This window comes from Malurus melanocephalus, unplaced genomic scaffold (genome assembly GCF_030028575.1).
Source record: "Malurus melanocephalus ecotype Western Australia unplaced genomic scaffold, MMel_1.1 scaffold_21, whole genome shotgun sequence".
Taxonomy (NCBI): Eukaryota; Metazoa; Chordata; class Aves; order Passeriformes; family Maluridae; genus Malurus; species Malurus melanocephalus.
Window position 1 is genome coordinate 3,971,127 of NW_026623253.1, and position 13,764 is coordinate 3,984,890.

At 35.4% G+C, this 13,764-nt stretch overlaps 1 protein-coding gene across 1 annotated transcript in view; it reads right to left on the reverse strand.

The window, feature by feature from the left end:
- Positions 1-13,764, reverse strand: part of LOC130588942 (ephrin type-A receptor 6-like) — a 379,324-nt gene that overhangs the window by 338,680 nt on the left and 26,880 nt on the right. The window contains exon 2 of the mRNA XM_057389986.1: positions 12,150-12,214. Coding sequence (XP_057245969.1) covers positions 12,150-12,214 — 65 coding nt within the window. The remainder of the gene's footprint in view (positions 1-12,149; positions 12,215-13,764) is intronic.

Consider the following 13,764-nt stretch of genomic DNA (forward strand, 5'->3'; position numbering starts at 1 on the left):
GGGCTTGAAATCAAATAAGCTTTCCAGGCCTCTGTACCATAATGTAGTTGACTATAACCATGTAATAAAGTTACTGCTATTACCCTGTTTTTGTCATTTTCTTACCAAAAACTACAATTCATTACTCTTAATAAGTGTTCCTGTGTCTAAATTTGTCTTCACTGAAGTTCTGTCTTTTTTCTGAGTAAACTTAACTCTGTGGACATAAAACATATGTGATGAGAATTTTAAAAAGCCCTTCTAGATACAACAGTACTACCAAGAAAAAAAAAAGGCATAAATATTATAGCAGTGAAAAACCTGCCTCAACACTMTATAGAGATTCAAGCTTTATTCTTACACAAAATTTATCACATTGCTTGTGATTAATTTGATATCTCTTTTAGAGTATATTCATAACTTTAAAATAYGTGCAGGAAGTGACAGTACTCCAAGGAGTCTAGAAATATCAAATTTGATAATCACAGATTATAAATGATCTCTAGCTGAGGCAACCAGGTTGTAGATTCAGGATGATTCCCATGAGGAGGAATATTTAGATCAAAGACACTGCAGTAACTCTTACCCTGTTATCCTAGCTCTTATGCAGCAGTCAAAGAAGAAAATCCTTCAAACTTATACACAGTCATCAGTACATAAAACAAAATAATTATGAAGAACAAAACATTTTCCCTCAGGAAATTTTCTGCACTGACCCAAGTGGGGAAAAAAAATTACTGTTTTCATCTGCATCAAGCACTGATTGTATATTGTGGGTAAATCAGCTAGACTTGAGTTAAAGTCCAATTTCTCATAGCACTGCTACCTAAAATACATTACAGAGAATTAGATTTTTTATTGATGAGGTTTGCTGCATGTTTGTCTTAACATCCTACTATCCATTCCACAATTGACTAAGATGCACAGTATTCTGCAGGTGAGAGTTTCTGGAAGAACTTCCTCATTGCTTTCATCTTCTTTTTTTTTCTTTTTCAGAAATGTGTAAAATTTTATAGGAACTCAGCTTTCTTCTTTGATTGCTTTTGTTGCATTTTATTTTTAGAAGCAAAGGGAAAAATGCCACAGCAAAAGAACCTTGGAAATTTAAAGCTGAGGTAGGGCATTGAAGGGACAAATTCCAACACTGAGTTTTACTGAGCAATACAAAGTGTGAAGTAAATTCCAGAATGTGCTGTAAGCTCAGAATAGGTAACTGTACGACTCAAGTGGACCAGATCTAAGCCCATACAATCCTAGAGGAGTGCACATCTCTATATGGACATCTTGTGTTCATATACAGCCATAAAACTCKACTGGCTGCACACAGYAGAAATAACCAGCTTTTGAGCTGAYAGCTCATAACTGCAGCTGCTGAAATAGTCCTGCCATATTCCATCGTGGAGAACTGAAATATTGGAAAACAGCATGTGTTTTTGGAAGGATTCTCTTCAGAATCCTGCTCCTGAGGCTATGTCTGTACCAGAGAAGTGCCAGGGTTGGGCAGTAGCTAACAGCTGKTTTTTTYCTAATTGCTTATATCTAWGAGTATTCTGGCACAGGATGGATACACAAGGCCAGTTCCTTACAAAATTTAAACACATGCTTTTATTTTAAGTATACCACTTCAGCTGAAATTCCTATACCTGTAAAGAACTACACATTAAAGTGTTTTTCTAAGGTAAATTTTCAAGCACTTCCACTACACAAGTAAATAAATAAATAAAGAACACATAAAAATAGATTGTCAGAGGAAGAATCTCATTACTTTCTGGATTTATAGACTAAAACCTGCTCATTCCCCAGACAGAGGCTCAGGTAAGAACAAGTATTTAAAACAGCATTGTGKAGAAACCCATCTTCAAAGCCAGGGCACAGATCCTGCTTTATTTAGTAGCWCAGACATAAATTCATTAGCTGTGCATGAAGTGCCTGTTTTGAATTTACACGTAGACATCTCATTTGCTTTTAAGTGGTTTGAAAAATATTAATTTGTGCTGGCTGCACAATKCAATTTGGTACAAAGACCTCAGAGATTTCTCTCCTGGGGCTGGTATACTCACAGAAGGAAGGCCRTGCAGAAACACAAGGARGAGTTTGTGAGAGCACTCAAGTCRAGGGTTTTTATCCTKAGATAACAAATTCTACCCTCAGAAATTGCCTGTTGGWGTGGATTTGGTGCTGCACTGAATTKGCTACACCACTTGTGGCTCGGGTGATGGCTTTGTTGGATTTTATCAGGAATTTCCATAGTTTTGCTCCAATCGGCAGTGTAAAGAGTCCCCCGAGACCTTCACCTACAGCTGAAGCTCTTGGTCATGTTTGTTCATTGCCAGAAATCAAATACTGCATTGCATGGACTAGCAATATTATCAGTTATGGCAATTCCTGTACTTGATTTTACTCAAAGGCATTCTAACATTTGAGTTTCCATGAGGAAGAGGACAAAACACGTGGAATTTCGTGATTTCGCATTCATTTTCCTTAACAGATGCAAACAGTATGGGAAATGGGCCTTCTATCTGGAGGGCAGAAAGCCTGAAGTCAAATGACTTTGGGTAGCAAGGGCAGAGGAAAAGAAACTGAAACAAGAACAGAAAAAGCAAGACACATCTTGATGCAACCACATGGGCAGTGAAAGCAATTGCCCTTAGTTATTTTGTCATGGAATGAAAAGCTAAAGCTAATCCCCTTAGCTTTCCCAAGTGGAAGTGGAATCCAAAACTAATCCTTTTACAGTAGCTATACTACATGAAATGGGGTGTTTAAACAAATCCCCTTAATCATCATGGCAAGAATCAGGGAGCTAAAGTCAATCCCCTTAGCAACCTACATGGAAAAGGGAACCAAAGCAATCTCCTTAGTTATGCTKGTTTTAATAATGATCTCTATCAAGCCTATAAATATTTTGATATAGAAATTATTAGCATTCTTCYGACATGCCAAGAACCCACATGAGAATGTAGTAACATCTATGGTACAATACTTCCACCCAATTTTTATGGCATAAAACTTCTAATGTTCACCAATTCATGACTTAATGGTCACAGGTATAATGCAAGAATATCCAAGTATCCATTAGCTGAGAGTAAAAACAAAATATTTGGGTTCTTCCTTAAGAAAATTAAGAAATTGGAAATTTTCCTTATAGCATGGAAAGCTGATGAAATGTACTAACAGACATGGAGAGAAATCTGAAGAAGACTGCACATACTGAGCATATCATCACATTATTGAGCTGTTGTGCCTAACTCAAACTTTCTTTTATTTTTTTTTTACTTACTCCACAAAATGCCCAACTTTTAACACTACTAGTAAATCTGAAAGAAACAGTATCAGACTTCTTAAAAGACAGAACAAAAGGTCAGGTAGAACACCTSTGCTCTTCAAATGCTGTTCTACATCTCAACACTTGAGATCTTTCTCTTTATTTCTGCAAGTCATGTATTATGTTTTAAACTCCTAGGATAGGATTATTTTGATTAAATACAATAGCAGAGGATTATCCTCTTAAATCTGAAAGTCAGTTATAAATTATTATTCATAAATACATGGATTTTATACTGGGTTCCTTTCTATTCTGTTCTCCACAGAATTATGATTATTAAAAATAATGGTTTCCTTTTTAGCAGTCAATAGATACATATACACACACTATCTATTTTCCGCTTTTGAAGTAGATTGTTAGGATTATGTGAAGAGTATCCAATTCTGCTATGATAACCTACATAAATATATAATCCATGTAGAAAAGGCCCCTGTACCCACCTGGATCCCTTTGCAGGATGTGCACATTAAATCATGCATGAAAATTACTGCATGAYGTGCCTCTTCTTAAAACTCAAGTTTACAATTCTCTGTATTTTAGACCAGCAACACTTWAAATGTTAACTGTTCTTCAGAGAAGGGTTTTCAAGCTCAAATATTGTACCAGAGGTTTGGACATCAACTGGCAGAGAGGGTAAAGCAGAGAAAAATTTATTCAACACYACACTGGAGTACTTTTTTCTCACTAGGTGAGAATTCCAGTGAAGCAGAAAAACTATTTGAATACTGTCTTTTCACCCTRGCAGTGGTTAAAACTCCTGGTACCCACAGACATCCTATAATCCTATCATTTAAAGCACCTTCAAAACATAAATGATTTACAGCAACTTGCAAGGGGACTCTGTGTGCCTACGTATGTAAAAGAGGCTTAGAGAATGCTTCAAGCTTGATAATCTGGTTACTTCTCTGTAACTCAAAAAATTCATTCAATGTATTTAAACGTCTGTAAACAGTTCAAAAGTAAAGTTAGCATAGTTTTGGGGAGTTTTTTTAGTTTTCTTTCCTGTTAAGTTTAAGTAAAGTCTTCCAATATAAGATCAGACTACTGTAAATCCTGAAGAATATATTAGTTCTGTCATTTTTCATTATACATAGGAGATCCACTTTTATAAAATAAATTATTCCTGGCACTAAGAATGGTAAAAAGAAAGCAGCAGTTTGGTTGGAGTTTCCCAAAATTACTGAACAGAGCATCTGAGTAAAAAGCAACAACTGGTTGTGACACAGAGAAGCATTGTCTGCCGATGCCAATTTTACCTTTTCTCTTAGGAAAAAAAAAACAAAAAACTTTTGTGGCTTTGCAACAATTCAGAGAGATTTCTTTTCAGAATACCTAGATATTTATCACCTACTTTAGCATTTATGAGACCATTTCTTAAGCACACAGTAATTTCTAGGGGTATTTCCCAAGAGTTCAGYACAGCAGTTTTGAAGTCTCTGAAAATACAATGGTTCAGGTAAAGAGATGTTCAGTATGCACCATGTATTTCCATAAATATTGCTTTTCTTCCACTTTTTACTTTTTTTCTGTCTTTTCCTTGACTTTTTACTGAAGACAACACTTTGGCATTCTTGCTCCACTTGTGTTCACAATGAAGGCTGAATAGAATATATTGTATTTAATTTGAAATATATATGAGTGAATTTTTTTCATTTCACAATATGCTGACAGAAACTATAAAATTGTGTTATCTAATACTGSTGAAGATACACCCCACAGAACTTAATCATTCCTCCTCCTTCAACCCTCTAGTTTTCCTTCTAAAAATGCAATTCTTTCTCAACAAAAAAAAAGGTAAGAATGTGTTAGTTTTCACTAAATTATACTTTCTCCCTTTTTTTTTCTTACAGCTCTTTTTGGAAAGCCAAAATATTGTAAATTTCTGAATGCAAGAGATGAATGTGCAGCCTACAATGGCTTCAAAGTTACTTTTTGTACATGAGTACATCAATGTGCAACCCATGTATGGTATTCTTAYTTATTTAATTTACAACCAGTGTATTTTTGAAAAAACAATACAGAATTAGCATTCATTCTGTGGGGCTGCAGAACTGAAAAAGTTAAATTTTTACTGCACTCCACTGCTTATAATGATCCTCACACCTAAAATGAGAAACTTAACAGAAAATACAAATATTGCTACAGCCACTCTTTGCCCTCTTTTGCTATATAATATAAAATATACATTGATAAGTAATCAATATGTACAGTAAATTTTGCCTATTATAGGAATATATATGTACACAAGACAATTTTAATTAAACAGGAATGGAAAACTAATGCAAAATGTATATGCAACATTACTATCATCAAATTCAGATTTACTACACAATACACTAAAAATACAATAAATTACATCTGGTTGAGCAGTTCAGAGACTACTTCTAATGCTGTACTATTACAGATGATAGATGAGCTGTAAGTTTGTTTATTATGCTCCTCCATTATATCTGCTKGCCTGTAAGTGGTTTGTAGGGTTTATTTTGTTTGTAATTGCTTGGGAGTGGGGGGGGGAGGGGTTCGTTGGGGATTTTTGTGTGTGGGGTTGGTTTTTTGGTGACCATTTGGTTTTGTATTTTTTTATTTGGGATTTTTTGGTTTGGTTTGTTTTTTGGGTTGGTTGGTTTTCTTCTTTTATTTTGATGATTTCTTGGGGTTTTGGGGGGTTTATTTTGGTTTTTGGGTTTTGCTGGGTTTCTTTGTTGTTGTTTTTCTAATTTTCAACAAATTATATGTCATTATTTAGGCTATGAAGAGTTCRGATCTGTGGCTGCACAGTGGTAAGCACCAGTGGGCCCAAAATRTCCCAATAAGAACATGGCCATGTATTTTGGTCAAGCTTCCAAGGAATCTKCAATTAGATGTTCCACACAAAAATAATCAGGATACTGCCCAAGCATATGTACAAAAAAAAAGAGAATGACAAATACCATCTTTTCTTTACAGTGCCCAGCAAATTTTGTGAATTTAACCACTTTTGATGGACCACACTCCAATAACCCTGCATCCATCGAACAATTCTCAAATTCCCAGCCCAGCCACAGCTAATTCTTTGGCCCCAGGGCTTTCTAAGCAAATTAAGATTTTCAACATTTTACCAAGAAATATAGGCAAAACTGAAACTTCAGATTTGCACCAATCTACCTGGACATTGACAATTCCTGGGACACACAGTCCTCAGGAAAAGCTATTATGTTTTAAGAGACACTCCTAAAAGAAACTTCACTCCCACAAGCAARTCATCTCATATAAGCAACTGCAACTCCTTTAAAAAAGCTTCGCTAGACATTTAACTAGACCATGGATATACCTAATTGTCTTAATCTCTGCAGATGGAATTTAATCTCAAAAAACTTACCCCTCAACTTAACMTTTATCCTCAAATAATGACTTGACTGTCAAAAAGGATTCTAAACATGGCATTGCAGAGGATGGTGGTATCTGATTATGTCCAAATTACAGCTCAAATACGTGACTTCCAATATCTTTTCTTAATGCCATCTCTGTAAATTCCCCATATTGTGTGAAAATCTGATTAGTTTCTTTCCTTTCCCTTCATCCCTGTTAAATGTCCTGACAGCTAAATCCTTACCTTCTATTAAACTTTGTTATTAAAACCACAGCCTCTATAACACCKCTGAAATCCGGCTGGTGAGCTTTCACAGATGTAACTGCATATCTTYACTACAGCTGAACTGATTAATGGAGGGAAGAACTTAAAGACTTTTGGATGTATTATTTTCCTCAAAAAATGTCCTCAGTTTTTTTGGGGGGGAACCTTATTGCTCTTTACAACTCCCTGACAGGAGGGTGTAGCCAGGTGGGGATCAGTCTCTTCTCCCACGGAACAAYTGACAGAGTGACAGACAATGGCCTAAAGTTGCACCAGGGGAGGTTWGCATGGGGTGTTGGGAAGTTTTTTTCATGAAAAAGGTTACCAAGCATTGGAACAGGCTGTCCAGGGAYGTAGGTGAGTCCCCAACTCTGGACACATCAGGACAAGTCAATGTGGCACTTATGCACATGGCCTAGTGGTAGATTTGGCAGTGTTAGTTTGCAGTTGGACAAATCGATCTGAATGGTGTCTCCCAACCTAAATGATTCTATGATTTTTTTGGAAGAAAAGTGAAATACCTTCAGATAGAAGTGGTTTTCTGGGTATTGTTTTTTTTTCCTGTTAACTGTCACACATCTATGAACAAGCTGGGCTTGTTCACAGTGTGTGTCTGGGATAGAGTTAATTTTCTTCCCAGCTGTCCATATGGTGCTGTGTTTATACTGGTGACMAAAACAGCAGTTAGAACATGCCACTGTTTTATTTAAGTGTATAAATTTATTTAGGTTTATAAAGACAGTTCAAAGACAGTCTACTTAAGAAAAATAATAGTTAAAAATGTAGAGTATTTCATAGGAATGTTCCAAAATATGTTCCCTTCTGAGACAGGAGTTAAAGGATGCAGGTGAAGATGGATACAGGTGCACTGAAAGAATTGTTTGCAGGTTGGCACAGGAAAACCTCAGTGCCATCTGTGACAAACAGTACTAAGCCACTCAAAACTCTCTTACCATAAACTACAGAAATTAGGTAAGAAGCAGCTATAAATAAATTGTTGACTGCTGCATTTACTGTAAAAGAGTTATTTTAACAGAGAGGGTAAAATAATCAGTCTGGTAGGGAAAAAAGCCTCAGTAYTTTGGTAAGATTATTGTAAAAAAATTCAGAACAAAAAAAGAACAATAAAACTGTATATTAGTGACAATTATCTAAAAAAAATTAAAAGATTGCATAAAGAAAAAACGATATTCAAACCAGAAGTATTTCCCTGGAAAAATCAATAGGAAAATTACCAGTTGGCAAGGAAACAGTTCAAATAATTGTGTGCACTAAAATAGTTCAAACACTCACAGAGTTGCTGGATAATTTAGAATTTGTAGTATATTCTTTATTGTCAAGGCAATACATTGTGCCTACTATGACAAGTCAAGGTAGATTGTGTAGGTCTCTTGCACATGTAAATKTCTCACAGCTCTGTGCTGTGAGTCACCTTGCCCTTCTTTTATTTTTGGAGTGGCTAAGCTAGGCTTGTTCAGCCTGGAGAAGAGAAGGCTGTGGGGGGACTTTACAGAACCTTCCAATGCCTAAAGTGGGCTATAAGAGAGGTGGAAAGAGACTTTTTATACAAGCATGGAATGATATTATGAGTTAATGGCTTTAAACTGAAGAAGAGTAGGTTAAGAYTGGATACTAGGAAGAAATTCCTTACTGTGAAGGTGGGGAGGTCCTGGCACAGYTTGCCCAGAGAAGCTGTGGCTGCCCCATCCCTGTAAGTGCTGAAGGCCAGGCTGRATGSTTTGAGGTTTGAGCAACGTGGTCCTGTGGCATCCCTGCCCACAGCAGGGGGTTGAAACTTGAAAATCCTTGAGCTTCATTCCAATCCAAATAATTATATGATTCTATGATAGAAACTTATTAGAACTGGACAGGTCCTCATTACAATAGTCCCCAAAGAGCTCCTGAGCAAACTTTGCTTACAAAATGGTGTTGCATTGTTTAATGCAATGGAAAACAAATAATACGGTTTAGAAAGTTACATTGAAGACAGAAGGAAAAATCCCACCATTTGGAGTTGAATAAGGTACTCTRTTTTATTAGCATTAGTCCTAACAGGTTGTGAACCACTGCATTTCATTTAGACTTTCACGTTTTTCGTTTCTTTGGTAATTCCTAATTGTKTCCCCAAGGTCAGCAAACTGAATTTGGTTGGAATTCAGTCGAGCAGATTGCCCACTAGCCCACATTCACATGCTCTTTCAAAACTTAAGCACTTGTGCATTCCCATTCTTTTGTACCAATCCAAAAAGAAGAAGAAAAAGAAAAAGAAGAGAAAAAAAAGAAAAAGAAAAAAGAAAGAAAAAGAAAAAGAAAAAAAGAGAAAAAATCAAACAGAAAAGCAACAACTCTGTTCTGTATTTTCAAGGTTATGGTGTGACGGTTTGGTGAGCAACGATCTCCTGTCATTCCACAGTGCATGCTTTTTTTTCATAAATCAATCGATCATTTTAAACTATAGCTCAAAGAACAGAGGAAGTATCAAATGTGTCCATTATTAAAGTAGAAATTTCAGACAGCCCATCACCAAGAAGCTAAATTGGAACTCAATCAACAAAAGATGATGCTACTGACCTCAAAGATATTAATGTTTTATGCTGCATTTTGTAGCTCTAAGCACTAAATGTATTACCTGTTCAAAATACAAGGAAAAAAATCTGACATGCAAATAAAAGAATAATTTTTAAGAGAAAACTATTCTCATGCTTCAGGAAGAATGCACAAATAACTGGGAAGAAAATTACAAAATAAAAGCACATATTTTATTATCAAGACATGGATAACACAGWTATCTTTGCAGCTCAGTTATGACCAAAGCTGCTGAAAGCTTACAAATATTATGTAATGAATCTGCTATAAATACAAAGCCTGGGAGGTGAAGGTTAAAGTTCTGCAAATTCCAAAAGAACCTCCTGATTTTTTTATCCTACTTTGCCCTACCCTGTTAGTTTAAAATCTCTGAGGCATACTCAATATTACCCAAATCCCAAGCATTATTATTTCAGTTGCTCTCTCATTTAATGAAAACATTCCTTGTGACTGAGTACGCCAGTAAATTAATGACTTCTGCTAATGTCACACTCTCAAGAAMACCCATCAGCCCATCCTCCTAACATCAAAAATGTTCAGCAGAGCAGCAACCATRTGTCAATGACATTCTTCTAACAAACATAAACACTACATAAACACTTAAAAAAGAGATTTAATTAAAACAACATCTTAGATTTTCACGGTATCTGAACAAAAATCTCTTTCAAAAAACACCAACAATTCAAAATCACTCTCCTCTAGGAAACAAGAAAATTCTAATGTGCCCATAATGGGACAAAATAGATTCTTACTTCTGCACTGATAATCCAAATCACACTAATGATTGTGCCAATTATATTACGACAGATTTAGTAACTCAGATTAGCTAGTACTGTGGACATAAACCACCACCCCTGGAAGTGTTCAAAAAGTKTGTGAATGTGGCATTTCGGGACGTGGTGTAGTTGTGAACACAGTGGTGTTGGGTTAACAGTTGGACTAGTGATCTAAAAGGTTCTTTTCCAAACTAAATTATTCTACAATTTTATACTACAAACCACTTTTCTCCCCCTTATTTACTMCAGCTCTTTTTTCTTTCCCCTAACTTCTTTGTGCATATATGGGAAATGCTCTAATAATTGAATCCCAGGAATTATAAACACAGCAGATGTCCTAAGACATCCAAAAACCTCAAAAGACTCCAAAACTATTATTTAGACTAAAGCATATATATTGTAGTAGCTGTTTTAAATCAACTTGGACTGCACATATTTTTGTACCTGTATACTATGGCTGCTGCTTCTGGAGTACCTGAAGCTTTTAAGAATTTACAGAATAACTGCAATTATATCTTATGTTCCTTCCAAATRTATTGTACACTCCAATGAAGGTCATCCCAATGGTCAAGGAAAACTTTCCTCACTGGTTTTTCCCATCATGGTATATGTGAGTATTTACTTTTTGTGAGAGAAAAAGTTCCTTCATGCATTTTTTCTTCATGGTACYGTATGACAGTGTTTTCTTTGTCTAGGGTTTTTAAAGGAAATAAAAGTTTCAGAATTATAATTCAGATTGCATGAGACTGCATACATACAGAAGTATCTGTGAGAGATGGAAATTATGTCTAGGAATACAAAGAAAAAGAGTAATCYACAAAGTTGAAAACAGGCTGAGATTAAGAAATGTTACATTGCTGGAAATTCCTCAAGGCAAAGACACAGAAGGCATTTTATTAAAATGGATTATTAGGGCACTGAGGGTAGACAAATTCTACTTCCTTCTGGAACAAATCATGGAGAAAAAAAGACTGAAAATGGAACAAGATGTTTCTCTCAGAAAAACAGTATTTTCTAAGCTCATTTCAGAGAARCAAGCAATTATAGGCCTCATACACAAGAATCAAGAGATAACACTATCTAATATAAAAATAAGTGATATACAGTATGCACAGTGATATTAGAACTAAAAGTTGATCCAAAAGGTGTAAAGTGCTCCAGAATAGTGCATGTTACTTTAAAACTGAAAYTACAAATGTCCCTGATATTCTGTGWCATGCATTAGCTGGGTGGAAAGAAAAAAAATGGATTCTGAAAGTGTAGCCACTGGCAAAACACTGATGGTTGAACTTTARAGTAAAAATGCTCACTTTCCCAAGGATAACAGATTATTAATGTTTCTGTTTTTCTGATTTAGGTAATCTGACACCATGTTATCAGATACTAAGGTCCATATTGGTTCTCACCTAAATCCTAAAATTTTAGTTCCATTTTGCAAAACTGGAAATTGCTTTTCCTTTTATTTCACAAAAAAAAAAGTCATCATAACACATTCCTTCAGCATAGGATTTTTGAATAAGAAATTTTATGATATGTAACAGTTAGAATTAGATGTAAAATAAGAGACATTCTTGGTATGCTGAAAAGTAAGAGAAAGGCATAATAATGTGTACTCATGTCACTCTTGCATCTGTTATTCCTACTCACAACACAGGCAGCTCCAGCATCAATGACAACTCAGATCTTTCTGACAAGAGCTATATTGCAAGAATATCCACCCAGGCCTAAGACACATTCACTTCCAGAGTGTCAGAATGCCAAAATCCATAAAAAAAAACCAAAAAAAAAAACAAAAAAAACCCCAAAAAAACAACAACAACAAAAAAAAACCAAAACAAACCCAAAAAAACCAAAATGGTGAGAGACTTACCCCGTTTAAAGGAAATGTTTTCCATCCTAGTTCTCCAAGGGCAGTTGTAGTATCAAGTAACACAACTGAAAATGGAAAAAGAAATGGTGTTTGTGTTATTACTTGGATTAGACATAGCAAAGCATTAAAACAATATGGACTGAGTTTGCCATGTTAGCCAGGTACATTTAGGCTCTCATTTCATACATAACAAATGTCTCAAAACTCATAAAAACTCCTAAATGTTTTGCAGAAATCATTGTCAAACCACAGTACACAACTGATATTTAACCACTAAAAAACACCTGAATAAACATGCACATCCCTGCAATCCCTCGCTTGARAAGCTGGAAACTCTGCATATGGACTGCTGCATTAAAGCAAATAAAATTAAAGTGTCATAAGATGTTTTTTACCAAAACCATAAAYTTCCCAGAAATAAAGTTATACAATACGCAAATTGAGAATACAAATAACTTCAGTTTCTATCTTAGCTGGTGTATTTTGCATCACTTCTGACATATTCATGCTCTTTTTTTGATATATGATGGGATGTGCATTATTGTACTTGTGTATTACAAAATGTTTCTGTATTTTTTAATGTTAAATTAGTTTAGCTTCATTTTCCACTTCCATTCGCTGATGCTAAACAAAATATTTAGCACACGAGACATTTTACCCACATGTAATACTGCCCTCTAATGGAATTGTTTCATCCAACCCTCTAACTTCAGAAATCTAAATCAGCATTTAAACACAAATTTAGGTATTATATAGGCAATTTATTTTAATTATTAGTTGGTGTGCTTTGAATGCTCAGTTTCTCCTTACAGCCCACTAATTCCAGTTCTTCTTCAAATGGTTAAATGATGGAGAAAAATAATTAAGCAATTAGTTTGGAACATGATCCTATTACCCATACAATTTCCACCTCTTGTCTGTCCAAATAATCAATGTCCAGCTATCTATAACATGTTTCTATAAAGCAGCACAGCAGCAGCAGAAGCCAGGTCATGGTTTTTTTTTGCCTTATGGAAAAGGCACCTTGGCATGGACACTGAACTTTGCAGCTTATTAGAGGGAACCTGAACCAGCATCTTCRCTTCTCTTATGTATTTGTGACATTTCAAGTTCCTTTACATTCGAATGGATGGTGGTTTTTAACCTGACATTGAAGTTTGCTGTCTCATCAAAAGAACTTAGAGGCAAGTAAAAAGCCCAACATAAACCACATAAAAGCTTAATGGTTTATGTGAAGAAATAATGACATTTTTAAAAGGTATTCAACAAAGGGGAGTATTCTGCTCTCCTCTTTCTCACCACTTCATCACTTTATGAAGCTTTGTGAATAGTTTGAGTGCAAATTAAGCATTTTTCACAATTCACCGAATTTTGTTTTGCGCCAAATATAAGCTCACTATCCCCATTGAGACTATTGTTGTCTTATGCATAATTAAAAAGCTGTGATTTATAGCTGTCACAGAATTTTTTGTTCGTGTCAGACTATYATGCTCGTTTTGAAGAATCAAGAAAAGAGTCTTCCCACTTGACCTGTAATGCAGCAGTTTCCTGTGTAAAATTTCAAGTTAAAATCTACTTGGCATTTGTTACCTCCAAAAAAAATTACAAAGTGGGT